The sequence below is a fragment of the Rattus norvegicus genome, chromosome 9, assembly GCF_036323735.1.
Source record: "Rattus norvegicus strain BN/NHsdMcwi chromosome 9, GRCr8, whole genome shotgun sequence".
Lineage (NCBI taxonomy): Eukaryota > Metazoa > Chordata > Mammalia > Rodentia > Muridae > Rattus > Rattus norvegicus.
Window position 1 is genome coordinate 72,518,644 of NC_086027.1, and position 26,870 is coordinate 72,545,513.

General features: G+C 40.4%; 2 protein-coding genes across 4 annotated transcripts in view; one reads left to right on the top strand and one right to left on the bottom strand.

Annotated features, from left to right (window-relative positions):
- Window positions 1-3,135: 3,135 nt before the first annotated feature.
- Fam237a (family with sequence similarity 237 member A) lies at window positions 3,136-10,152 on the top strand. Of its 3 annotated transcripts, none has more exons than XM_008767161.4 (4): window positions 3,136-3,682; window positions 3,974-4,112; window positions 5,493-5,914; window positions 9,515-10,152. In XM_008767161.4, the coding sequence occupies exons 3-4, from the start codon at window positions 5,503-5,505 to the stop codon at window positions 9,652-9,654; spliced, it is 552 nt and encodes a 183-aa protein (XP_008765383.1). In that variant the 5' UTR covers window positions 3,136-3,682; window positions 3,974-4,112; window positions 5,493-5,502; the 3' UTR covers window positions 9,655-10,152. The 3 variants fall into 3 exon arrangements, with proteins under 3 accessions (XP_008765383.1, NP_001388875.1, XP_008765382.1); NM_001401946.1 differs by having other exon boundaries at window positions 3,635-3,682; window positions 3,954-4,112; XM_008767160.4 differs by lacking the exon at window positions 3,136-3,682 and having other exon boundaries at window positions 3,873-4,112.
- A 2,355-nt stretch (window positions 10,153-12,507) lies between these two features.
- Window positions 12,508-26,870, bottom strand: part of Dytn (dystrotelin) — a 61,336-nt gene continuing 46,973 nt past the window's right edge. Inside the window, exons 14-15 of the mRNA XM_003750707.4 lie at window positions 22,334-22,814; window positions 12,508-12,811 (exon numbers count right to left, since the gene is read on the bottom strand). Of these exons, the coding sequence (XP_003750755.3) occupies window positions 12,708-12,811; window positions 22,334-22,814 (585 nt within the window). The 3' untranslated portion in view covers window positions 12,508-12,707. The remainder of the gene's footprint in view (window positions 12,812-22,333; window positions 22,815-26,870) is intronic.

Consider the following 26,870-nt stretch of genomic DNA (forward strand, 5'->3'; position numbering starts at 1 on the left):
AGAAAATCTACCCATGGGGCACATTCAGCTAATTGCAATTTACTTCCCAACTAGTCATTCTTCAGTGGCATGCTGCAACTTCATAAAACTCAAACAACTCTGGGTGACCAAATGCCAGACAAATCAGTCATTCACCTAAGCGCAAAGGGGTTTAAACGATCCTTCATTTCTTCAACATTTTGCTTGCACGTACACTATGTGAATGTGTGATAACCATGAAAGCCAGAAGGGGGCATCAGAGCCCTTGAAACTGAAATCACGGACTGTGAGTCTCCTCGTGGGTGCTGAGAATTGAACCTAAGTCCCCTGGAAAAGCAGCCATGCTTTAGGTGAAGAGCCATCTCTCTAGGCTCTCTTCAATATTTTCTAACCCTACAGAATGTTGGTGTCAATTGAGTTCAGATGTGTGCTTCTCTGTGTACTGAACAACTTTATGTTCCCTGTGGGACAGGGAAGTGAGGATAAAGACAGCAAGAAGAGGACAGAGTGATGGGCTATGTGTCTGTATGTGCACACCACTTAGGACAGACAAAACACAATGGATAAAATTTAGCTGTAGAAGCAAAGCCATCCCCTAACATTTAGCAGTCAAATAACCCTAAAGAAACTGTCACATAATAAAATAGGAAGGAAGGAAGATCAAACGATGTTTTCCTGAGGGCTACATGGGGCCCCAGGTAGAAATTGAGATTTCTAGACATGTGAGCTTGCTGGAGATTGTAGTTTGTAAAAAGGAAGCGATTGGGACAAGACATCATGAAGAACACATGCTGCTATGTGTTCAGCAGAAGATAAAGGTTTTAATCACATGGCTTGGTGGCTGTTTCTCTTAATCTACAACATGAATTAGGATGTCATTTTCATCTTGTAATTATGATAGCGACAGTCAAGTTTGGGACTAGAGAGTCATATATGTCCTCTTCTCAAGAATTTCTCCAAATTTTCCTGATAAATTGGAAGATGTGAAATATTTATCATACTAGAGTAGGTGGCGGATAGGATCTTTGTCTAAATAAAATGTTCAATGATTGCTTGTTTTGTTTTAAAGTACAAATTGCTAATATTTATGAGAAATGTTTAACTAAGATATTCCCCTTTAAGGCAGACATATAACAGTGTTACTGAAACTCCATAATTTCAGTGGCAAGTAGTAACACTGAAAAGAAGAAAAGTACCTGAGTATTAGTAGTTACCATTATGTCTTTAAATTTGTACTTTTAAGAGTCTTTACTTCCACTGGCAAAAGCTGCTTGGGGCTCTGGTTGGGAGTCAGTCTCATATGCTCATCGCTCATCGTCAGATTCAAGTGAAACTCAAGAGAAGCAACCTTTGCATTTACTCCTCCTCAAACTTTCAATTCAATTGGAGTCTTAATCTCTCTATCCCTGACCGAAGACTCTCTGGTTGCAAATAACCTCTCTGCTCCTTTGACACCTCCTTGCCACATGTCAATGAGAGCTCCAGATTGCTTCATGTCCTTGACATCTTTTTTCTCTTTACCCTGCCTCTTTTTGCCTACCCTGCTAATCCCCCAGTCACCGATAGCTTCATTGCTCATTGACATCTTACCCCAAGGTTTAAGACCGAATCTGTCTTAATGACCATTCTTCTTTCCCATAACAGTCAGCTGAATGCTGCAAGAGACCAAGAAAAACCCTAATATTTGTCACATTTTGCCATGCGAACCATCTTCCCAAATGTTTTCTGAGTATGAATTCATTCTATCCTCAGGAACCAGGAAGGATATTTCTGTCCATTTTGTAAGCAAGAGGATGGTCTCATAGGAGTTAATCACATTTCTTAAAGCATTGTATCAGGTCAAAGACATCATCCATGATCGACATCTTGATATTTTAAGAGGAAAAAGACAATGCTGCAAATCTAATTGCCAGAGTGCTGTCAGTTGACAGATACATCCTGATCTCAGGCATGGTAAGGGCACAAAAAGTTTTTCTGGGAATCCATGAGCTATGACAAGGGAAAGACACACAGATCAAACCTAGACAATTGGGATTCAGAGAATAATTGCAATAATTATGTTATTCTGCCTCATAAAAAGTATTCAGGCACACAGCGTAGTACACTATCAATTCATACATTTTCTGAGTTCTTACTGATGCTTTGAAATCTGTCTGCTCTCTCATTTCTTCTCTACAGTCTTGCCTGCAACAGATACTCAAAAGCTTTTCTCCCTTCTGTAGACTCCCTACTTAGCGCATGACTCCTTTCCTTTTGACCTTCAGTAAGAGTTGAGGTTGTACATTATCATCTTTCTCAGCTGCTTCGTCCCTGTCCTCCATGCCCACAGCACCCTTTCTTCTTTCCTGTTTGAGGAGGCAAGCGGTCTGCCCTTCTCTTAGGTCTTGGCTCCCTTTTCTTTTTTTTTACCCATCTGCTTCTCACTTCTGAAAAACTTAGTCACCCTTTCCAGATGCTCAACCTTCTCTATTGGGCTCCCTACCTCAGCTGGATGATGAACACTCAATCTCTAGTCTCTACTCCACTTGTTCTCCCTCTTGGTATCCAGGTTTTATAGGAAAAGGTTCAGGTATTGCTGTCATTTCCTGATTGTCCGTTCCTATCTTTACTCACTACAGTTCCACAGATGCTGATATGAGATTGCCCCTAATATTCTCACCAGTAACCTATCTTCTTAGTCCACTAAAAACTTCTTTCCATTCATTTTATTGGCACCCTTTACTGAATCTGTCTTATTCTGCTGTCTTATTTCTACTAGGTGAATATCTTTCTCATCTTGCACCTAGTCCAACCAAAATAGCAGGAGTCTGGTCCTTTTGCTAGGTTCCAACAGATCTATGCCTGTGTTCACTGGCTTCATTAAAATGCCCACTTTTCTGGAAGGATATCTAAAAGATTAGGTTCCTTGAATTCCAGGAAGCAAGACCACTATCTCATTCCCACACCCACTGGGACAAAGGGAAGCAAATATTTCTTGCCCGATTTAAAGACAGAAACCGAAGTTCACTCAGTTCAGTAGAGAGAAGAAGGAAAAACTCAAAGCCTCTCTGGACTCCTTCAGAGCACATCCTAATGTTATCTCTGGAGGAGGCTGGCTTTCTGAGCCTTCAGTAAACCTCTCTTTAAGCCCCCCAGGTAACCATGGATACTGTCAAGCTGGCACAAAACCACCTCTTCAGTTAATGGAGAGTACAGGGTTTTTTAGGATGCTGGAGGCCTTTTAGGAAAGATGTGGGAATGGAGGTCCTTCACCTGAGATCCCTTAGCAGAGAATGTTTCTATGTGGGCACCAACTTTCAGGAAAGCCATTGAGAAGTGACTGGGTGAAAGGGAAAGCAGAAGAACATCCAACCAAGGCTGCTCCCCCTTTTTGGAGAGCAGGGATTGGGGGGGGGATCAGTTGGGAAAAAATAAGGACACCCCAACAGCCCAGGTTAAAAACAAAAGTACTACCTACCTCAGATCAACAGTAACAAGTTCCTAGTCTACCATACTTTCTCTGCCATTCATCTACCTGGGGCCTCAGTGCAGTAGGAGGAATTCACACTCTGGCTGCAGTTGGAAATTTGCACCTTTTTTTTTTCTTCTCCAGACCCTAAGGTCTCACGTGCTCCTCCCCTCTCACGCTTTGAAACTCAGATGAAGTACTGGTGAGAAGCCAGGTCGGCTCCCTCCCACCATCCCCCAGACAGGCGTCAGAGAGGTGAGCCCCAACTTTACATCACTTTGACTCTCTAGGTCGTTGGGTCCTGGAAACTCGGCTACAAAAAAGACTGCCCGCAAAAAGGGGAGTGGGCGTGGGCCGGGGTCAGGGAGAGGGGGGTCTGCAGCCAACGCCCTATTTTTCTAACTCCAAACCTCTGCGGGGGAGGGCAAAGAGAGAGAGCTCTGGAGACTGGGACGGGGACTTGGGGGCGAGAGGCAGCAGCAGTTTGCAGGTCCGTTGACGTAGCCGAACACTCCCACTGCTTAAGAAGAGACACGCTGCTTCCAGGACGCGGAAGCTGGGGACAGTCACCTGCCTTGGGAACAGCCGGAGTGCGTCCTCTCCGCGCACTCGAGGGATCGCGGTTAGGGCAGTTAACTGCGGAGCGGCGCCCTTCAGACCCACAGAAGAGGCGTGGAACAAAGAGGTGAGTGGCACCCTGACCCTGAGGCTCTTCCCTGGGAGGACGAAGCAGCAGCATGAGCAGGTGCCCGGCCCAAACTCGGCCAGCACCAGACACTCAACGGGGCGCACAGGGGAACTCCTGAGTTAGGAAGCCCACCTTTCTGAAACAGCTCTGAAACGGGGAGCCTTTATGAAGAGTCTCCAGCTATTATCACAAACCGGAGAATCCCAGGACACAAAACCCCAGAATCCCAGAACACGCCAACTTCAGAACCTCGGACAGCACCCCTCACTTGGTCTTCTAAAAACTTGTCTATCAAAGTTGTAATTCTTGAACAAAGATAACCTTTGGGGTGACTTTGATATTTCATCTTAATACATTCTTTCTAGTAGGGTAAATGAGAAAATGATGCAAAACTAAACATATTTTGAGTGACCTGCTATTCCAAACATGACCCTTAATGACTAGGTTCTGAAACACTTCCTTGGCAGTGTCTCCAATTGTCCCCCTACTGATAAGGAGAGAAAGAGCCTGTCTTCTGGTGTTGTAATTACAAATTCTGATGAGGAAGTGAGCAGTGTGCATGTCCCTCCAGTTTTTATTTCTTTGTGCTGAATTGCTTTGGATACTTGGAGAGCAATCAGATGACCTTTTAATGGGGGTGGGGGACGAACATATTTTTATAATAGCAAAGGTGTAATTTTTGATTGGACTTTTTGAAGAGGCAGCATAAAGACTAGTGACATGTGGTTGTTCAGATAATTTTATTATAATAGACATTGTGAGCTAGAAAACTCAAAGGAGAGACAAACCTTGAGATCCATTGCAAGCAGAGAGAATTTAAAAACATCTTTATTAAGGCCATATCACGATCACATGACATTTAGGATTGCAAACTATCTATTAGTTTTACTTTGTCCTGCAGTCTCGAAATACATGTATCCACAAACCAAGCATCAACTGTGTGTTTATTTCTGTTATAATGTTTTATAAGCCTAACATCTTTTAAAAATTAAAAGGTACTACAAAACAAGAAGGCATACAAACAAGGACAAAAAGCATTAAGTTCCTAACTGTAGTGTACTTTTGTGTTAACATGGCAGGACTTTAATTTTCACACAGTACTCTTTTAAGCTACAGCCCAGTAAACAGTCGGTCCACTTATCATCTCACCAGGAATACATCTTGGGACGTCTTCTTAGCCTTGCTATCTTGGTTGTGCACAACCTGGATCAGGAATGGGTTGAGAGAACGAGGCTTGTGATGCAGGAAGAAGGATATTCTGTTCCTAGTTAGTAATGTTGTGTGTTTCTTCTCCTGGGACTGAGATTCTCAGGGGAACATTAATTTCTCTTACTGAGTGAAAGACAAGCCTGGACTGATGTGTTTCCATGTGTACAGTTGCAGGACCATGACTGATCCTGGGACCAGAAGCAGGAACCACTGCCCCCTGAGTCTCACCTGCCTCCTGCTCATTGTGGGAATGTACTATGTGTCTCCTGTTTTCTGTCACAGTCAGACAGACCTGCTGACTCTTAACCAAGCTGATCCTCAGTGCTGGGAGTCCTCATCAATGCTCCTCCTGGAGATGCGGAAGCCTCGTGTTTCTAACACTGTCTCTGGCTTTTGGGATTTTATGATCTATCTGAAGTCATCTGAGAACTTGAAGCATGGTGCCCTGTTTTGGGATCTGGCCCAACTCTTCTGGGACATCTATGTAGACTGTGTCCTCTCTAGGAACCATGGCTTAGGAAGGAGGGAATTGGCTGGAGAAGAACAGAGAGTCTCAAAAGTGCTGCCCAGGCATTTGGGGATTAAACAAGGTGCATAGTCCTGATCTGTTGAATCTATCAAGCGTGAATATGCTGATGTGTGAGGAAGAGGGAAGGTGCTCTCAGGGAGGCCAATATCTCACACAGTCCTTTAAATGTGTGGATGTCAAGAGGGCTCAATAACAGAATAGTTGTTAACATAGTGTATTCACTCTAGAACTTCACGTGAAAATGGAAGGTCATTAGGAAGAGAAAGGAAGAGAGAGAAGGAAAAAATAAGGAAGGAAAGAGAAAGAAAGAAAGAAAGAAGGAAGGAAGGAAAGAAAGAAGGAAGGAAAGAAAGAAGGAAGGAAGGAAAGAGGCCCAATGTAAAAATTGCAATGTAAAGGTGTAAAGCTTGCCCTAAAATTAAGATAATTTTTATTGTTAACTTGAGTGTAACTTTGTGTTTCCTTGGTGTGGGACTAATAAGTCATGAATAGGAGCTGGGGTGGGAGCAATGTTTGCAGCACTGGAATTCTTGTCCCCTTTAAAGTGAAAACAAGACATTGCTTTCAGGCAAATGAAGGAGTATCTTGAGAAATATTTAATGGATGATGTCAAGAGCAAAAATATCAACTAACCTATATTTATATTTTGTTGTTGTTTGAATGAATCATAAATAAGCAATTAACTTCTAGTAAGTTATTAATTTTTAATAAGTTGAATAATGACTTTTTTCTCTGCAGTGAATGCTATATAGTAATTAAAATCTAGTCTTCTCTAAAGGTTCAGCAGAAATGTTCCATATATAAAATTAGAGTGTGAGGAAAGTAAGCTCCTGCAAGTTATGAGAGACACCCAAGCCTTGGTCATACAGTTTTCCTTCTGTCCTGGGTGTTCTTTCCATCAGTAAGTTTCCAAATCTAGTAGCAAGGACCATTTAGGTGCAGTTAAAATTATTTATGCACTGGTGGAAAAATCAAGGCATAACTAATCTGTACTAGTGATTATTTAATCGTGAGCATTGTTATATGTCTTTATAATGGTTCAGTTGAAAAAAATATCAATAACAGTTCCACAGAGATTTTTCAGAGCACGCCTAAAATACATAGTTTACCTTAACCTCAGCACCTAAAAACCCTTCATAATTTGCTGAGCCAAGAAACAAGATATTTCTCTACTATTATTTATATAAGTGGGCATAACAATAACATCAGCATTGACCAATCAGGACCATATATTTTCTTCTTCTGAAGTCTCTTGATGGTGGTGTAAGGCTTCATTCAGTCCCATCAGAGGTAGCTGTTTTGTGTTTTTAAATCCGGCGTTCACTTTCCACAATTATGAGAAATGTCTCCAGAATAAATGAAGGACTCATTGTGTTCAGCTGAACATGAAAAGAAATACGCCTCCAAAACTTCTGAAAGTCACTCTCTGCTCTTCACCAGAGAGTTGAGATGGTCTCAGCTGCTCTGTAAACTTTAGGAGAAGTTGGTTTGCCAAGAGCTCAGTAGCAGAAGCTAACATGTCCCTTTATTAAAGTTATTTTAATGTTTTGCATAAGCAACTGTTTGAAGATCAGGAAATGAGATTTTCATTTGGTTGGTTTAATCACAGTGAGATAGGGTCTTGGGTCAAGAAGATACATGTTGGGAAGTTAAATAGTTACAGGAACACTGTGGTTTCCTTTCAAGAAGCCTCATTTAGTCTCAAGTGCTTCAGGCTGGCTCTGGATGTACCAGGGTGGATCCTCAAGTTAGTTTTGCTTTTGTTCCTGGGGATGGAGTACTATGAAGTTGGAAGGAAGGTGAGGCTGAAGAGGTGTTCGTCCTCATAGTTCTCAGGAACATCATAGCATAGGGCAAACAGATAGAGCTAAAATTACTGCATACGTAATATGCAAAAGGGCTCTTGTTCCTATTACTTTAAAATAAATTATTTTAAAGCCACTTATGAAATGTTCCTATGAATCATACTTTGCTAAAATATGTGACCCATGAGATGCTGTATGTAGTTTATCACATTTTTAAATATCGTGTCAACAAATATGAAAACAGGAGACATCAAATCAATATGGAACCCCAGGAGAGTTAATTTGTGTAAGTTCTTACTCTTTTCATCAGGAAAGGGAGGCTATGGGAAGAATTTGATAGATCACAAAGTCTCTTCTCGTTCTTCGTTTGTATGAATGTTCTGAGACTCTTTGAAAGGCCCTAACTCTGGAGACACTGGGAAAGCTTTTCCCCAAGGACAGGTGGCTGAGCTGAATGATGAGCAGGACACCATGACTGTTTATAATAAGGAGGGACAGTAATAAGGAGGGACAGAAGTCAAACATGGGAGCTATAAAAATTCTAAGTGTTGCAGATGACGTCATGAGAAAAGAGTCTAAAGGTTACTTTTGATCTAGAAAGACACTGACTAGTAACCAAATCCTGATGCCTTTTTAGGAAGCTTTAAATATGCTCTAAATATCCACATTTAGTCTTAAATACTGATAGGGTTCTGGAAAGAGGAGGTCAGGAGTTTGAGAAGATATAAATGGGAAGATGAAGAGAGGAGGAAGAGAGATGGGAGATGGGAAGAGAAGAGAGAGATTAATTGGTTGGTTGGATGGTTGGTTGGTTGGTTGGTTGGATGGATGGTTGGTTGGTTGGTTGGATGGTTGGTTGGTTGGTTGGTTGGATGGTTGGTTGGTTGGTTGGTTGGTTAGTTGGTTGGTTGGTTGATTTAGGGCAGTGCACTGTTAACCCCTAAAGAGGAAATAGCAGAAAAGCACTAAAGACCTCTTTGAAAATAAAAAGATTTTGTGGCCCAACATCATCTGTGTAAAAGTGATGCCCTCTTCCTACAGCAAGTTTAGCTTTGTCATTAAGGACAGGGGGCAAAAATCTGCATTCCTGAAGCTGACAGTTTATATGTTCTAGAAACATTATGAGTTTGGAGTTTTATTGTAATGAGCAAAGTTAAAATTTAGGTTTATAATCTGATGGCATTTGTGATAAGTGTCTAACAATGTTTATAGTTCTTATTTTTTAGACAGAAAACACTGCTTGCCCCATACAAACAGATCCTTCAGTGCTTGATTTTCCTCTTTGCTGAAGAAGTTTTCTAAGCCACATACTCTGCGAGCATCTGTTTGAAACTCAATTGTCAGGAAGTGTCATGAAGTGCAGCCGATGCTGTGGTACAAGACTCTTCATTCCAATATTCTTTACCAAAAATATAGTGATTATTCATATCTCTACAACAGAGTAATAATTAAACAATATTATTCATTAAAAATGTGGAAATAATCCATATGACCAAGTCACAGCATGTGTGGAATGAGGCCAGCACTACCTCTGGAAGGTTATGTTCTTGGTGGCTTAAAATGTTTGCTTTAGGTTTCTATATTAAACATGATAAAATGACTCTCTCTAAAACTTAAAGATCACATCCTATTTTGATTTACAAATATTATAAATAATAATAATTTGTTCTACATAGTTTACATAAGTAAAATTCACAAGACAGAAAATACCCTAAACACAAGTTTGCATGTATGTTCTAACTATGTATAGAATTGTGATGGTGGCATAGCAAAAACGTCAATTCTTCCTTTTAAGCAGAACAGCAAACCTAAATGTAATGCAGAGACCTTATGAAGCTTCCTCTCTCTATTTTCAGGTGCATATTCTCAGCTCCTTAGAAGCATTTACTTAAAGAAGAAGGAATTGATTGGAGATTTGACAAGCATGCAATTGCAAAAGTGGGGCCCTGGGTTCACTGGAAAAGAGAAGCTGCAAATAAAGAGAAATCGAAGCTAATTTCAGAGTTAACTGAAGCCTTGGAATAAAAAAAAAGAATATTTTCCTATCAATGATTTATGTATTTTAAGCGGTGTAAATGTCCAAGGATGTCAAATTTTCTAAGAATCCTATTTTCAGCATCTTGGTTGCTAGCTGGTCTGTTCACATGGTAATTACTGATTGACCACCCCTCTGTCTACAGGAGCTAAAGAATTTGCTGGGATGAGGGATTTGTCTCTTTACAGTATGATAATTTGCCGGGGAAGGGGTGGCAATGCTAATGAGCTAGAAGGCCACACATTTAGCATAAGCTACACAAATCACAAGCCATTAACTGCTGCATTGTTTATGAAACTGGAGTGGAAGGACTATATGCATGAGCGGGACTGCTGATGGTCTGCGATTCTCAACCTTGTCTGGGAGAATAGTTCTGAATATGGAATGAAGGAAAAAAACCACAGGGGAATAAAACATTCATCTAATGAAAACAAAATTAATAAAAGCTTTGGCTCCCAACTGATGTTATTGGATTCTCTTTATTTAAATCTTTAATATTAGCATGAACCATATCCAAACTCCAATAAGGTAGCATAATTATCTTTCAATTATGTATTTGCTGTTTGATTAAATATTAAAGCTCTATAAGTGGTTATACTTTGCACTGAGAAGCAAAATAAAATGGAAGTGAACAAGATACAAGAAAAACCTGTCCATATTTCTTTCCCTGAAAAAACTGGTCAGCCTGCATGAGCCTTGTTCAAGCAGAACCCAGGCAATCGATGCATGTGAGACGTAGTCATGGCACTATTTTTACCTCAAATTAGTCCCACATTTGAAATCCTTCTCTTAAAGCTCATGCTTGACAAAGACTTTGAATTTAGATATATTAGCAATTAGCCTCAAGAAAAGTTTCTCTGTAGTTTGGGGCCATCTTCAAACTGGAAAAGTTGTCTAAAGGGAATCAGAAGATGCAGTCTCATTGGGGATTTGCTGGAACTTAGCAACGAGGGGTGGAACCCTGAAAAGGGTTGGTGGAGGAGGCAAAGGAGACAACAGCCTTGAGCTTTGATTGACTGGGGAATGAGAATGTTAACAAGCTAGCACTCAGACTACTTTTCTATACAGAGTCATTTTGAACAGATTATTATGTCTTATAAACCAGCAAAGGGACACAACTCTTCTTCTGTTCCTCCCCTATCACTGTACTCCATATAGGAGCTAAAAGTTTTCATTTTTCCATAAAGGGTCAGGACATGAATTTACTGGTGCTGTGGGCTGCCCTGTGCCTGTTGCCATAATGACATCTGTCTAGGTAGACCAGGAGAAAGCCAAGCAAGATTTGGGCGCAGGGTTCGAATGCAGCATGAAGTGCTAGCTTAAGGACTGTGAAGGCCATTTGCCCTCTTTGTGCCTTTAGAAGCTAAAGACTCCTTAGGTTTGTTATGAGAATTAAATATATAAATGCACATAAGATGCTTAGAAATCAAGTGTGTTAATGACAAAAAGATGTTAGATAGTATCCTGGATATCAGTATCAATGTCAATGATAACTATTCAACCCAAGGGAAAAGGATCCATGTAAGTGCTTTGGTAAAACTCATCCAGCATGGGGTTTTTAGAAAGAGGCATGTTTTAAAAACATGGTTGAGCTACTTGTTGATTTAGATATGATTGTAAGGAATGGTACAGAGACATTGATGAACAATACAGGTTGTCCAATTTCCCTCAAAATGACTATCTTTCATACTACTACAACATCCCAACTAGAAAATCAACACTGGCATGATCCAGATTTTAAACAAGTTTCACATGCACTCAAATGTGTGTGTGCGCGTGCGCGTGCGCGCGCACGCGCGCGCGCGTGTGTGTGTGTGTGTGTGTGTGTGTGTGTGTGTGTGTGTGTGTGTGTTGTGGTTTAAAAAAAAACCCATTGTTTAACAGAAGCATCAGATAGAAAACTGATAGAGTGGATTATCTCACTGATAAGTGAATATTAGCTCAAAAGCTTGGAATACCTAAGACAAAAATGTGAATGCTTCATTCCTTCTTAGAAGGGAGGGCAAAATACTCACGGGAGGAAATACAGGGACAAAGAGTAGAGCAGGGACTGAAGAAAAGGCCATCCAGAGACTGCCCTACCTGGGGATCCATCCCATATGCAGCCACCAAACCCAGTTACTATTGCTGATGCCAAAAAGTGCTTGCTGACAGGAGCCAGATATGGGTGTCTTCTCAGATGGGTGTCTCCTGAGAGACTCTGCCAGAGCTCTACTTATACCGATGAGGATGGTTGTAGCTAACCATTTGACTGAATAAGGGGTACCCATGGAGGAGTTAGAGAAAAGACTGAAGTGACTGAAGGGGTTTGCAACACCGTAGGAAGAACAACAATATCAACCAATCAAACCCCACTAGAGCTCCCAGGGACTGATCCACCAACCAATGAGTACACATGGAGACCCATGACTCCCACCACATATGTGGCAGAGGATAGCATTGTCCAGGATCAATGGGAGGAAAAGCCCTTGGTCCTGTGCAGGCTTGTTTCCCCAATGAAGGGTAATGCCAGGGCGTTGAGGTGGGAGTCATGGGAGCTTCTTCACAGAAGCAGGGTGAGGGGGAGGAGGTCTGGGAGAGGGGGTAAAGGGAATAACATTTGAAATGTAAATACATAAAATATCCAAGAAAAATAAAATTATTTAAAAAACTGGATTATCAATTCAGTATTACAAATGACACTTGTAGGCTGTTGTTTATGTTCATATAGATCACACAATTGAGTAATAGCAACAATACACAGAGAGTAGCTCACTGACCGAAACTCAACCACCAGGATCCTGCTTGCTACCATGTGCTCTCTTTTACCCCCTCTGCCTTTCTTTGCCCTCAAAGTTTTACCTTATACAGAAGAACCAAGATAGCGGAGTATTTAAAGAAAATACCCAAAACCTAAGTTCATACCCTTCACAGCAACCATTTAGAGATGCGATGAAGGCTTTCTTCTTTCTAATTCAGATTCTGAATAACGGTTTTGCCATCACACCAAGGGGCCCTTGAGTCTGGATTTCTTTTTACTCCAAGCTGGGCAAGGTGACTTGATCCACAAGGGCAGAGAAGGCCCTGCACACTTGCTCGGCTCTACCATATAGCTCCACGTCCACCAAAGGCTGCGGACCTGAAACCAGCAGGGGAGAGAAGGCTTTTAGGAAAATACTATCTTGGGTTCTGAAGACCTATGTGGCTACAGCTCTAGCTCACAGAGAAGAGTCAGATCCCATCTTCAATTCATTCCTGAGGATGCTGCCCCTTTCCTCAACAGAGAAGATGGCTAGTACTTAACTTACTTGCTGTGTCCTACAGTTCTATCCCAGCTGCTGGAATGAATCTGTGGAACTGAAAAGCATACTCCAGAGGGCTGTCATAGAAATGCCATTATATCATAATGCCCTGGGGACTGTTGAAACCCAGCACAAGAGTGGGTCTAGCCCATGAATCTGCATCCGAATATCCAGTTGACTCTGAGCTGCCCACTGGGGAGAATACGGCTATTCTGAGACCACCTCCTTGCAGCTAACAGTAGAAACCCCATCAGAAAGCCACGGCTAGTCAAAACTGCAGAGGATACAGTTGTGAGGAGCCCAGCCTAATGTGTCCATGGTATAGTGCAACTCTTATACCTAAGGCTCAAGGAACATCAAGGAAAAGAAAGGTTGTAAGAGACGGAGGACCAGGACATTCGCTGTGCGATAGTGCCTTCTCTCTATGGTAGGGAAGTTGCATCCTTATCTCAACAGTGTGGATGCCTTGTTTAATACCTGAACAGTAACAGCACCAGCTAAAATGCCAGTGTGATGGGGGAAATCTCATGGGGCTCCACCCCTTGGTGAAGAGCATCAAGCCATTAATGGCCACTGACTGTGCGAGGGAGAATCAGTCTTCCACAGGAATGAGCCACCTAACAGGTTATCAATACTAAGTGGTCAATCCTAAAATCATGCACTACATGGACTTAGTGGGTTGTGTTTATACATTTGTTGATGTCATATATAGTAATATCAATAATTAAGGAAAAAGAGGCCATGACTCTGAGAGAGAACAGGGGGTTGAGGTGGATATGGTCAGAGAGATGAGACGAGCTAATTTAATTTTTAAAAAGGCTTTCGTGTTCCCTGATGATCTGTTGTAATAGAAATTGTGCTGTAAAACTAACAGAACTTAGCAGCTGTTGTTTAAATTTTTGATGTTTATAATCCTTAAAAGAAGAGCTTCTGTTTTTAAGAAATCTGTTCTTATTTACCTTTAAACATCCCCTAACATGTTGAAGAAGTAAAGACACATTATGTGTCGATAACTTTTAAAAATAAAATATCCTAAACTGTTAAGAAGGATTATCTGTAAGTAACAGTGTGAGTGATGGCCATGCTAATGAGCTCACTTTCAGAAAAGGTCCTGTACTTGGCATTTTAATTTACACTCAACATGTAACATCACAAGGGGATAGAGGGAAGACTCAGAAAATCCTTCTGATAGTGTTGTGGCTCTAATGCAGCCATATCTGCACTATTTCCTGTGGGACACAAGATGTTCTCTCCAGAATGGCTAAAACATCTAACTTGAAATGATATTTATCAAATAGTTGACATATTTAGTTGTCTGTGTATATATGTGCAGCATGTGTGGATATGTAATGCATGTGTAAGTATGCACTCAGCACACGTGGAGGTCAGAAGACAAGTCATAGGACTCAGTTCTCTCCTTCTACCATTTAGGTTCCAGGGATGGAGTTCAGTCATAAGTCTAAGTGGCAAGTTTGTTCACTTGATGAACTAACTTTTCTCCCCACAACCCCGAATAAGAACTTTAAGTACAGTGATTCAAAAACAGGACAGCAATATCTATTTCATACATAAGAGTTTTTCTTCTTCTTGTTCTTGTAAGCTTCTTCAAAGATGTTTTAAAAATAGCTAAAAATGGGGTTGGGGATTTAGCTCAGTGGTAGAGTGCTTGCCTAGCAAGCGCAAGGACCTGAGTTCGGTCCCCAGCTCCGAAAAAAAGAAAAAAGAAAAGAAAAAAAATAGCTAAAAATATGACCCAAGAATCTAGTCCTCTCCTTGATCTATATTTATAATACATATACACACATACTACACATTACACACAGTCACACAATGTACACATGCATGCCCACACAAGCACACATGTATGTACATAAACATACATACAATTATGTACACACATTTATGCATGCACACACACACACACATAGACCAAATAACTGTTCTTAGGTAACTTGTGTGTGTGTGTGTGTGTGTGTGTGTGTGTGTGTGTGTGTGTGTTGAAGTAATATAGCATATAAATTAGAAACTGATAGTCCAGAGGAAATCACAATACCAAAACTATTTATTTAAATATAATTTAAACCAGGAATGTGCTAGAAGGCTGTCAGAATGGTAACTGTAGAGACTAGAAACTATTGAACCATCTGGTCTATGATTAGTCTTCTGGAATAAATACTGAGATACTGAGCCTCTGTCCTTCTGACAGCATTCAAGCCAACCAAGTGGCCAAACACTCCATTTCAGTATGGTCGTATTCTATACCCTTCTTTAACATATTTTCTTTCACCAAGTGGCTTTGAGGCTATAACAGTTTTGGCTGGTAGTGCTCCTTTTCTTTGAGCATTTTGAATGCACCAGATGGTTTCTCTCTAGCTTGAGAAATGTGTTTATGGTGTTATGAGGGTCACTTCTGCCAGGTTCATAGTTTTCCTTTGGATTTGACTCCTGGTGATTTGATTATAATGTGCCTTGTCCAGTGGTGGGCTCCTTTGAGCTCTTCTAATTTGGGGTCTTCAGGGCCTGGTTGTGGCACTCTGTTGTCTTTATGATCTTTTCAGTACTTGATGTTTGGAGCCATTGTTTCTTTGGATATACTTTCTGGTCCTCTATTCTTCATCTAGAATGAAGGCAACAGATAGAGCGGTCTGCTCTGTGGCATCAGTGGTCTGCTTGACTGCATCCCACATCTCTCTTGGGCTTTCTCAGCTCTTCACTTTCTTCATCCGACTAACTTTAGGGGCTCTGTCTTTGACCTTACTGATTCTCTGTTCAGCTTGATTCTGTTTTCATTGGATGCTTTCACTGAAAATTTTCTTTTCTTTTCTAATTTCGAAATTTCTGTTTAATTCAACACACTTTGCTCTTTGTTAACATTCTCATTTTTCATTCACCGATCGCCTGACCTCATCGACCATCTTACTGGCGATTTACAAACATCTTAAGTTGTTTCAGGTTATCTTACAAAGCGATGGGTTTCATTAGGAATCTTTACATATGTGGCACTAAACTTTGTTGTTCTTCATTCCCCTTCTCTGCTTCCCTTCCTCGGCCACCCTCCATCACCTCCCCCTCCCACTGGCTGGTCCCCTTTCCTGCCTCAGATAGCGCCCCCTACTCCTTCTCATAAGTGTCCTATTATCTGGTGATCATTTTGAATTCTCTGTCAGGTGACTTATATATTTCTCCTTTTTAGGGTCCATTTCTGGAGTTCTGTCTTGTTGCTTTGACTGGACCACGTTTCTCTCCTTCTTCCCCATGCTAATAACTACACAGCTAAAAAAACAACAACAACGACAACAACAACAACAACAACAAAAACCAAAACAAAACAATCACAACTTCTCCTACTCTTCAGTCTCACACAAGCTCTTTCTGCATTCTCATGGGAAAGCCCCAGTAACAGGTTCATATTATGTGTCAGGAACTTCTCAAAGTTTCTTATTAGTCTGAGCTTCGGTTTTTGTTGTTAGAAACCCTTGGCTATGTAAAATGTAAAGATAATTCCTTTCGATCTTGCACGGCAGAATTTTTTTTTAAGGTCCCTACCACTACCACCAACAACAAAAGTAGTGCTCACACTTCCATTGAAAGGGTCTTAGCGGGGTTGGGGATTTAGCTCAGTGGTAGAGCGCTTGCCTAGCAAGCGCAAGGCCCTGGGTTCGGTCCCCAGCTCCGGAAAAAAAAAGGGTCTTAGCAGTTGTACTACTGAGACTATAATTGGAAACATGATATTTTGGTACTTCAAATTGTTCTAAAAATTAGATAATTCTAATTGCACATTATGTATTATTATGCCATTTGAATTTAGAAATACTCTCGAATTTTATGATTTCCCTTCCAATGATACAACGATGCTTGAATAAACACATAGGAATAAATTTATATGAGAGATCTTGATAATATCTCTAAAATATGCACCAACTCTTTATCATTACCTATTCAACGGGATCTTAGAAGAGTTAGTATGGAACTGTACATGGTTACAGTTACTAATTCAACCAGATCTTAGAAGAGTTTCAGTGTTGAACTTCACATAGTTACACAGTCAAACAGATTTCTTTCAGAGCAAGAATGTGGGATTGGTGTTTTATTCAGCCTCCCTGTTTTGTGCTGGGTGTGAGGAGGGAGCAGCCTTGGCACGTGCTATCAAGCTGCCTTGCTGCAGCTTCGCTTTCCAGCCACACCCTCCTGCTCCAGCCGCACAGCTTCTGTCCCCCCTGTGCACAACTGAGGCAGACAGTGGTAAGTGGAGGGCAAAGCAGATGAGCGAGAGGAAGGATTTACCACACGAGTGTGGGGAATTCCACTCTCAAATGGAAAGAAATAACAAACGAGATAATAAAACCAGAGGTTATGTGGTTTTTTTTTCCTTTGATCATAAGAAAAGAATATTAAACACTTCTTCAAATCTAATTTGTCTTTTGAAAGTTTTAATCTAATTCATTTGCTACTAACTTTCAACATTCAGAATTTAAAGAGGTTTGGGTATCTCTCTCTCTCTCTCTCTCTCTCTCTCTCTTCCCCTCTCCCTCTATCTGTCTCTGTCTCTCCCTCCCTCTCTTCCTCCCTCCTCCCCTCTCTTTCAATTAAACTCCCATGGTCTCTGGAAATCTCATTATCTTAGATATTGATACTGAAGGATTCTATTCAGTTAATATAAATAGTGTCCACAAAATGATCACTACATTTTCTGTTTCAATGACCTTAAGCTTCAAAGTAATATAAAGGTCATCTTCATTTACAAAATGTGGTAGTTTCTTAACAAAACTGTCATCTGCAGAGGCTATCAACTTCTCGGCTAATTGCCATACTAGATGAATTTAGTGACCCTCTGTCTTGGCAAATTTTAGACTATTGCATTCCAGTAGTAGGTATTTCTAACTTTTAATAACAATTCTGTTTTTAAAAGAACAGTAAAGTGATGAGAATCTTTTTTGCTGTTATCTGGTGCTTCTATTAAAAGCATGGAAATAAAAACAAGTGGCCAATAACTTATTTTAGCTCAGTTTAATTTAGCTGCATTTCCCACATGTTTGTGGGTGTGGTTATCATACATCTGGCTCTGTTTGACTTTAGTTTTTGCAAGTCTCTAGAGATAATTTATAGGTTATGGAGGATATTTTTATATAATCTAGACTACCAAAGGTGAGGTGGAGTTTGAAAAAAGATTATATCCACACCAGATTGAAATAAGGATAGAAACTTAAATAGAGGGTTAGAAGGATGGGCACAGTGCTCGCATAGCATGTCTAGGGCCTGAATTGATCCCCCATATTATATCAGTTGGCACACACCTGTAATCCTAGCACTGGCCAAATAGAGGATAGAGAAGCAGAAGTTCAAGATTATCTTTCCATATATAGCAAGTTTTAGGTCTTGGCTACATAAGGCCCTGTCTCAAACAAGCAAGCAAACAACCCTTTAGAAATACTTGACTGGGGAGATACACCATGAGAAATACCAGCCATGCAGTTACCACACGCCCTCATGCCTCATGTGCACACATCCTCATGTGCACACATCCTCACGTCTTATGTGCACACATCCTCATCCCCCATTTGCACACATCCTCATGCCTTATGTGCATATATCCTCATACCTCATGTGCACACATCCTCATGTGCACACATCCTCATGCCTCATATGAACACATCCTCATGCTCCATGTGCATACACATTTATGCTTCATGTGCATATATCCTCATGCCTCATGTACACATATCCTCATGTGCACACATCCTCATGTGCACACATCTTCATGTGCATACATCCTCATGCTTAATGTGTACACATCCTCATATGCACACATCCTCATGCCTCATGTGTACACATCCTCATGCTCTATGTGCACACACACTTATGCTTCTTGTGCATATATCCTCATGCCTCATGTGCACACATCCTCGTGTGCACACATCCTCATGTGCACACATCCTCATGCCTCATGTGCACAAATCTTCATGCATCATGCTCCAGTGACACAAAATGACTAATATAGAAAAAAGAGATAATAAATTTAAATCTTAAAAAAATTAGCATTTTGGGGAGAGGTTTGAGGTGGTTGTCAGTGAGTACTTACTGCACAATCAGGAAGACCTTAGTTCAGATCCCTAGCACCCACATAAAAATTCTGGGCATGGTTGCACACAGGCCTAAGCCTAGCAGAATAGAGGCATAGGCATCATTAGCACTGTTGGACACCAGCCTCCCTCCAGGTTCAGTGAGAAACCTTGCTATGGGGGAATAAGGTAAATGTGATGGAGTAGGACACCGATGGTCTTCTCTGGCCTCCATGAGTGTCTGCAGGGACATCTACCACCAACACGCCACGTGTGTATATTTCACACACATAAGAAAATTAGTTTTTTTGAATCATAAAAATATTTATATAATAATGCATATTTCCTGTAATAACATCTCAGTGGTTCTACTGTGAGTACAAACAGGTGACATTTTAAGAATTAAAAGTATTTTCTAAAGATTAGACAATTCTAATTATACATTATCATAAAAGTAAACTTAGTATCATAAAAGTAAACAGTATCATAAAAGTATCATAAAAGTAAACTTAGTAATGCACTTACTCTTTTATAATTTTCTTTTAAATTTTACAATTTTCTTTAATGGTATAATAATGATAAATACATAGAAATATACCTATGCACATAGACCCTGATAAAGTCACTTAAATATGCATTAAACTTTACCCTTAGATATAAAACTGGACAAATGTTAAGATATTAAAATAGAGACATACACTATGAGGAATCTAGACACAGTAGCAACTGCATTTGTGAGAAAAAGGTTTAGAATTCTGCAGTTTTCATCATCTTACTTGGAAAACAGAAGTAAAACAAAAAACAAGGTAAAGATGTCATAAACAAATCTTTTCAATAAAGCCCAATTAGCCAGGGACATTTTCCTGAGAAGGTGAAGTGGAAATTGACTTTGTCTTGAATACTCACCAGGATCCCAAGGATGCTTAGGCAGAACCATAGCATGGGATTTTGTGCTGGTTTAAGAATGAGGCATAAAAAATTCTCATCCTGTCTTTGTCCTAGGTCCTTGACATCTCTGAGAATTCGTTTCCTTTTATACTATGACCATGACTTCAAATCTTCTTACTTTAATACTTTCTATTCCATTGACTAGACTCTACCAAGTTCTGTATATAGTCGACATTGTCATGTGCCTAGGTTATAGCTCTCTAACTGTCATGGGCTGAATTGTGATCCCCCAAAGACTCAAATTTATAAAGTTTCAATCCCAGAACCTCAGAATATGACTATATTTAGAGATAGGGTCTTTAAAGAGATAATTACAATACTAAATAATGGACTCAGTGGTGTGTGTGTGCGTGCGTGCGTGTGTGTGTGTGTGTATGTGTGTGTGGTGTGTGTATGTGTGTATATGTGTGTGTGGTGTGTGTGTGTATCTGTGCATGTGTATGTTTGTGTGTATGTGTGTGTGTATCTGTGTCTGTATGTGTGTGTAGTGTGTGTGTGTGGTGTGTATGTATGTATGTGTGTGTGTATGGTGTGTGTGTATCTGTGTGTGTATGTGTGTGTGGTGTGTATGTATGTATGTGTGTGTGTATGGTGTGTGTGTGTATCTGTGTGTGTATCTGTGTGTGTGTGTGGTGTGTATGTATGTATGTGTGTGTGTATGGTGTGTGTGTGTATCTGTGTGTGTATCTGTGTGTGTGTGTGGTGTGTATGTATGTATGTGTGTGTGTATGGTGTGTGTGTGTATCTGTGTGTGTATCTGTGTGTGTGTGTGGTGTGTATGTGTGTGTATGTGTGTGTGGTGTGTGTATCTGTGTGTGTATGTGTGTGTATGTGTGTGTGGTGTGTGTATCTGTGTGTGTATGTGTGTATGAGTATCTGTGTGTGTGTGTGTGTGTGTGTGTGTGTGTAAGACAATTAAGTTAAAATAATGCTGTTGGGGTAGACTTATTCAAGTATGACTAATGGATGTAAACACAGACTGAAACCATGTAGCTGGGTGGAAGATGACAATCAATGAATGAAGGGAAGAGGCCTCAGGAGAAGCCAGTGACACCTTGAGCTTGAGCTTGTGGCCTCCAGAACAGAGGAAAATTCATCCCTGTACTGACCCCCTTACATTCTTCTCTTCCCTCTTTCCTTTCCTCTCCTCTCCTCTCCTCTCCTCTCCTCTCCTCTCCTCTCCTCTCCTTTCCTTTCCTTTCCTTTATTTTTCTTTTTCCTTTTCTTTTTAAAAATCCTTACTCATTTTTCTTTCCTTTTTGTTTATATTCCCTACTCTGTTGCTGGTGTTATCTATAGAAAACATAACTGTGTTGAGAAGACCTCTTCTGGTGCAGAAACACACAGGAGTACCATTTCACTCTCCTACAAGTCTCCAGATCTTAGAGATTTTCTATTTCTTGTTTTTATTGGATTTTTTAATTACATTTCAAATGTTATTCCCTTTCCCAGTTTCCTGTCCATAAGCCCCCTATCCCATCCACCCCTCTTCTTCTATAAGGGTGTTCCTTTCCCCATCCACTCCCCCTTCCTGCTTCCCTACCCTGACATTCCCCTACACTGGGAAGTCCAGCCTTGGCAGGACCAAGGACTTCTCCTTAGAGGTTTTTCTGTTGAAAAACTGTTAACCACAATAAATACCTCTATATCTATATCTATATCTATATCTATATCTATATCTATATTCTTTTTTTTTTGGTTCTTTTTTTTTTTCGGAGCTGGGGACCGAACCCAGGGCCTTGCGCTTCCTAGGTAAGCGCTCTACCACTGAGCTAAATCCCCAGCCCCAATATCTATATTCTAAATAGAAAGAAGACAATGTGGCCACAAAACAGAGCCTTAGTAAAGTACCAAAAGCCTTTATAACTTAGCAATGAGTTATAGCTGATGATGTACAACTTAGAACAGAAAAACCATACTCTATCACACTAAGACAGGAGCATTATTGTCCTTGTTTTTAAATGGTGGCATTGGGCTGTTCAGGTATGTGTGACGAAAGCTTACTAACAACACTTGCACTTTCAAAATAGTAAAAATTAACCACATGCCAGATGCTATTGTAATGTCTCAAATGACCTTTAGTGTTCATGGTGATTATGAATTAGTCAATGCCAGGGACTGAATCCAAAGACTAAATAATGTTATGAACGTTGGCATTTTAACAAGCAGCCTGAGTTCCTGGTCATTACACTCTTTTGGCTCTGGAAAGCTTGCTTGGCCAGGACTTCTTAAGGATAGGTAGACTTTTGTGAATTCAAGGCTAGCTTGATCTACTCTGTCTCAAACAAACAAACAAACAAACAAACAAACATAAAAAACAACTTAAACAATAAAACCCAAAGTTTCCCTTACCTGTTGATGAGTCTAGGCTAAAGGCATCCAGGAGTCTGGGCAACAATTCTTGTAGTTCCTCATCTTCCAGGTCATTTCTCTTTTCACTGAAGCAATCCATCTCTTTGCCTGGTGTTTGAGTAGGGCTGCTTACTTCAGTAGGAGGAATCTGGAGACTGTCCTGCAGTTCCTCTTGGCGAGCAGATGGGGAACTATGGACTTCCCTTGGCATCTTTTGTGGGTGACTTTGTTTACTAGTGCTCTGAAAAATGATCTCTGGGGATTCAGAGTCTGGTGGAACTTTTCCTGAACTTGCTTGACATTTGTGCTTTCTGTTCACCTTGGCAGAATTAGGAAGAGGTTCCCATTCCGGACTATCCCTAGTGACACTCTTGATGTGGGAAGAGTTACCTCCTCTCCATAAGCCATCGTCTGGTAAAGAATGGACAATCTTCAATACTGTGGTTTGAGGAGAAGAAGGACGAGGTGGTTGCAACATTGCCTGGGTAAAGAAAACCTTCTTTAGGAAGAAATAACTTACTTTCTCCACAAATTCATTACAGTTCAGCATCCCAACTACACTGGCTACATGTTTTGGTTTTGTTTGTTTGTTTGGTTTTATTGTTGTTTGCTTTTCACTCTTGATATTTCAATAATTTTATTTTATGCTGTTACTTCAATATAAATTTAAATGTGTGCAAGACTGGGCCATGCTCAGGTTGTAAAATGTTTCAGGAACAACCCCAAGGAATTTGGAAAGATGCCTAATTCTGAGTATGTCTGGCTCTAAAGGTGTCATAAGGAATTTCTAATAATATACACTCATGGTGATTGACAGGCACAAATTATTACAGTAAAACATGCTTTTAGTGATAGGCCTCAGAGGTGTGTTGTGAGGGACTTCATGAGAAGCTGGAGGCACAAGACTCTAGGGATGTGTTCCACCGTTTTCAAGTTTGGCCCAGGCTCCTCAGGAACCTAAGATTCTTTAGGAGTCTGTAGAATAAAATTATTTCCATACTCATTCTTTAAATTGTATGTCCATTATACTGACATGTACATGGATGGTTCACAACCAGCAATAGGAAGTGGAGAACGCAGGCAACATCAAAACACAAAACTCATAGAAGACTATCATATGCTACCAGTTAAAAAGTAGACACCTTCAGCTGGTCTGCCTAGAACAGCTGACAGAGATGAGGGGCACGTATGATCCCTGGAGCCTGACTGTCTAGCTCTGACCTTGCTCCCGGATTTGGGGGAATTTGAGGGACCCCAAGAGCATCCTTGTTAAAACCTTCAGGGGCACTAAAACTAACCAGCTTGGAGCCATGCCTGACCAGCCAGCCTAGCTGGATCTGCCAGCCACCCCAGCTGGTCTGAATGGAAATACAACCTGCAGAGTAGGGTACAACCGGGACACAGCTTCAGAGTGGGGTCTGCCTGAGGAATAACCAGCAGAGTCTGGTACCCTTACCTCCATTGTCTGGCCCACGGCTCCTTCCACCTTGCTGAGAAGTCCTGCTGCCATCAGGATCATCTAGCCCAAACCAGGAAAAACCAAATGCCTAAAGGACAGTGTGAAAACGGGAGCAACAAGACCAAGGAAATAAGGCACCACCAGAGCCCAGCTATTCTGCCACAACAAGCCCTGGATATCCTAATGAAACTGAAGAACAAGAAGAGGATCTTAAATCCAATCTTATGAAGATGATAGAGTCCTTTAAAGAGGACATGAATAAATCCCTTATGAAAATAATGGAAAATACATTCAAAGGGGAAGAAGCATTAAAACAGGAAACAAATAAGTATAAAAAACATACAATCAAACAGGTGAACAATATGAATAAAACTGTCCAGAACCTGCAAAGGGAAATGGGAGAAATAAACAAAATACAAACTAAGGCAATCCTGGAGTTGGAAAAACCTAGGAAAGACATCAGGAATTATAGATGTAAGTATCACCAACAGAATACAGGAGACGGAAGAGGGAATCTCAGGTGTAGAAGATGTGGTAGAAAAAAAAATCAATGCATCAGTCAAAGAAAATGCAAAAATCTAAAGTCATGCCACTTGGGAACACAATGAAAAGACCAAACCTAAAAGTAATAGTATTAGAAGAGGAGGAGGAGGAGGAGGAGGAGGAGGAGGAGGAGGAGGAGGAGGAGGAGGAGGAGGAGCAGCAGCAGCAGCAGCAGCAACAACAGCAACAACAGCAGTAGCAGCAGCAGCAGCAACAACAAGGAGGAGGAGGAAGAGGAGGGGGAAAGGAAATGAGAGAGGGAGGGGGAGGGGAGGAGGAAGAAGAGAGGGAGAGAAGGGGAGGAGGAAGAGAAGAGGGAAGAAAGAAGGAGAAGGAGAAGGAGTCCTAGTTTAAAGGCCCAAAAAACATCTTCAACAAAATTATAGACAAACTTTCCCTAACCTAAGGAAAGAGATGCCCATAAACATACAAGAAGCCTGTAGAACACCAAACAGATTGGATCAGAGAAGAAAATCCTCCTGTGATATAATAATCAAAATACTAAATACACAGAACAAAGCAAGAACTTTAAAAGCAGCAAGGGAAGAAGGCCAAGTAATATATAAAGGCCAACCTATCAGAATTACACCCAATTTCTCATCAGAGATTAAAACTAGAAAGCTAGAAGGCCTGAGCAGAGGTCTTGCAGTTTGAGACCCAGACTACTATACCCACAAAACTTCAGTCATCATAAACGGAGAAAACAAGATATTCCATGACAAAACCAAATTCAAATAATAGTTATTCATTAACTAAGCCCAACAGTGGATAACTCTAACCTGATGAGGCTAACTATATCAGAAAAACACAGGAAATAAATAATTTCACACTATTAAAACCAACAGAAGAGAAATTCTCTCTCTCTCTCTCCCTCTCAACCACCACCAACATCAAAATAACAGGAAGTAACAATCCTTAGTCATTAATATCTCTTAACATCAATGAACTCAATTTCCCAGTAAAAAGACACAAGCTAACAAAGTAGGTGGGTAAACAGAGTCCATCGTTCTGCTGTGTATAAGAAGCACATCTCAGCAACACGATAGTCATTACCTAAGTATAAAGGGTTGGGAAAAGGTTTCTAAGCAAATGGACCCAAGAAACAAGCTGGAGTAGCCATTTTTAATATCTAATAAAATAGACTTCCAACTGAAAGTAATCAAAAGAGGCAGGGAAGGACACTTTACATTCATCAAAGGAAAACCTACAAAGAGGATGTATCAATTCTGAACATCTATGCCCCAAATGGAAGGGTGTCACATTTGTAAAAGATACATTACTAAAGCTTAAATCACACATTGAACCCCACACATTAATAATGGGAGATCTCTACACCCCACTCTCACCAATGGAGAGATCATTAAGACAGAAACTAAACACAGAAATAATGAAACTAACAGAGGTTATGATTCAAATAGACCCAACAGATATCACTCCAAATCAAAAGAACATACCTTATCAGCATTTCACTAAACCTTCTCCAAAATTGACCATACAAGTGATCACAAAGAAAATCTTAACAGATACAAGAAGATTGAAATAACCCCGTGCATCTTATCAGATCATGGTTTAAAGCTGGACTTCAACAATAATAGAAAGCCTACATATTCATGGAAACTGAACAGATCTCTACTTAATTATCACTGGGTCAGGGAAGACACAAAGAAATGAAAGACTTCGTAGAATTCAACGCAAATGAGGGTACCAGATACCCAAACTTATGGAACACTATGAAAGCAGTGCTAAGAGGAAAAGTCATAGCACTAACTGCCCTCATAAAGAAATTGGAAATTTCTCATACTAACGAATTAAAAGTACATCTGACGGCTCTAGGGGAAAAAGAAGCAAACATATCCAGGAGTGGTAGATGGCAGGAAATAATCAAACCCAGGGCTGAAATCAATCAACTAAAAACAAAGAGAACAATTCAAAGAATCAACAAAACTAAGAGCTGGTTCTTTGAGAAAATCAACATGATAGACAAGTTCTTTGCCACACTAACTAAAAGACAGAGAGACAGCAACCAAATTAACAAAATCAAGAATGAGAAGGGAGAGATAAGAACAGACGCTGTGGAAATTCCAAGAATTATTAGGTGTTACTTCAAAAGGCTGTACTCCACAAAATTGGAAAATTTAAATGAAAGGATGATTTTCTAGACAAATACCAATTACCAAAGCTTAATCAAGATTGGGTAAACCATCTGAATAGTCCTATAACCCGTAAGAAAACAGAGGCAGCCATTAAAACACTGCAAGCAACAAACAAACAAACAAACAAACAAACAAACAGCCCTGGATCAGATGGTTTTAGTGCAGAATTCTACCAGACTTTCAAAGAAGAGCTAATACCAACACTCCTCAAACTATTCCACAAAATAGAAACAGAGGAAACACTGCCAAACTCATCCTATGAGGCCACAGTCACCCTGACACCTAGACCACACAAAGATTCAACAAAGACAGAATTTCAAATCAATTTCCCTTATGAACACTGATGCAAAAATACTCAAGAAAATACTTGCAAACTGAATCT

Coding starts and splice junctions, on each gene's coding strand:
- Fam237a (XM_008767161.4), top strand. CDS start 5,503: ATGACTGATCCTGGGACCAGAAGCAGGAACCACTGCCCCCTGAGTCTC. Junction 5,915..9,514: donor GCATTTGGGGATTAAACAAG/GTGCATAGTCCT, acceptor CTCTATTTTCAG/GTGCATATTCTCAGCTCCTT.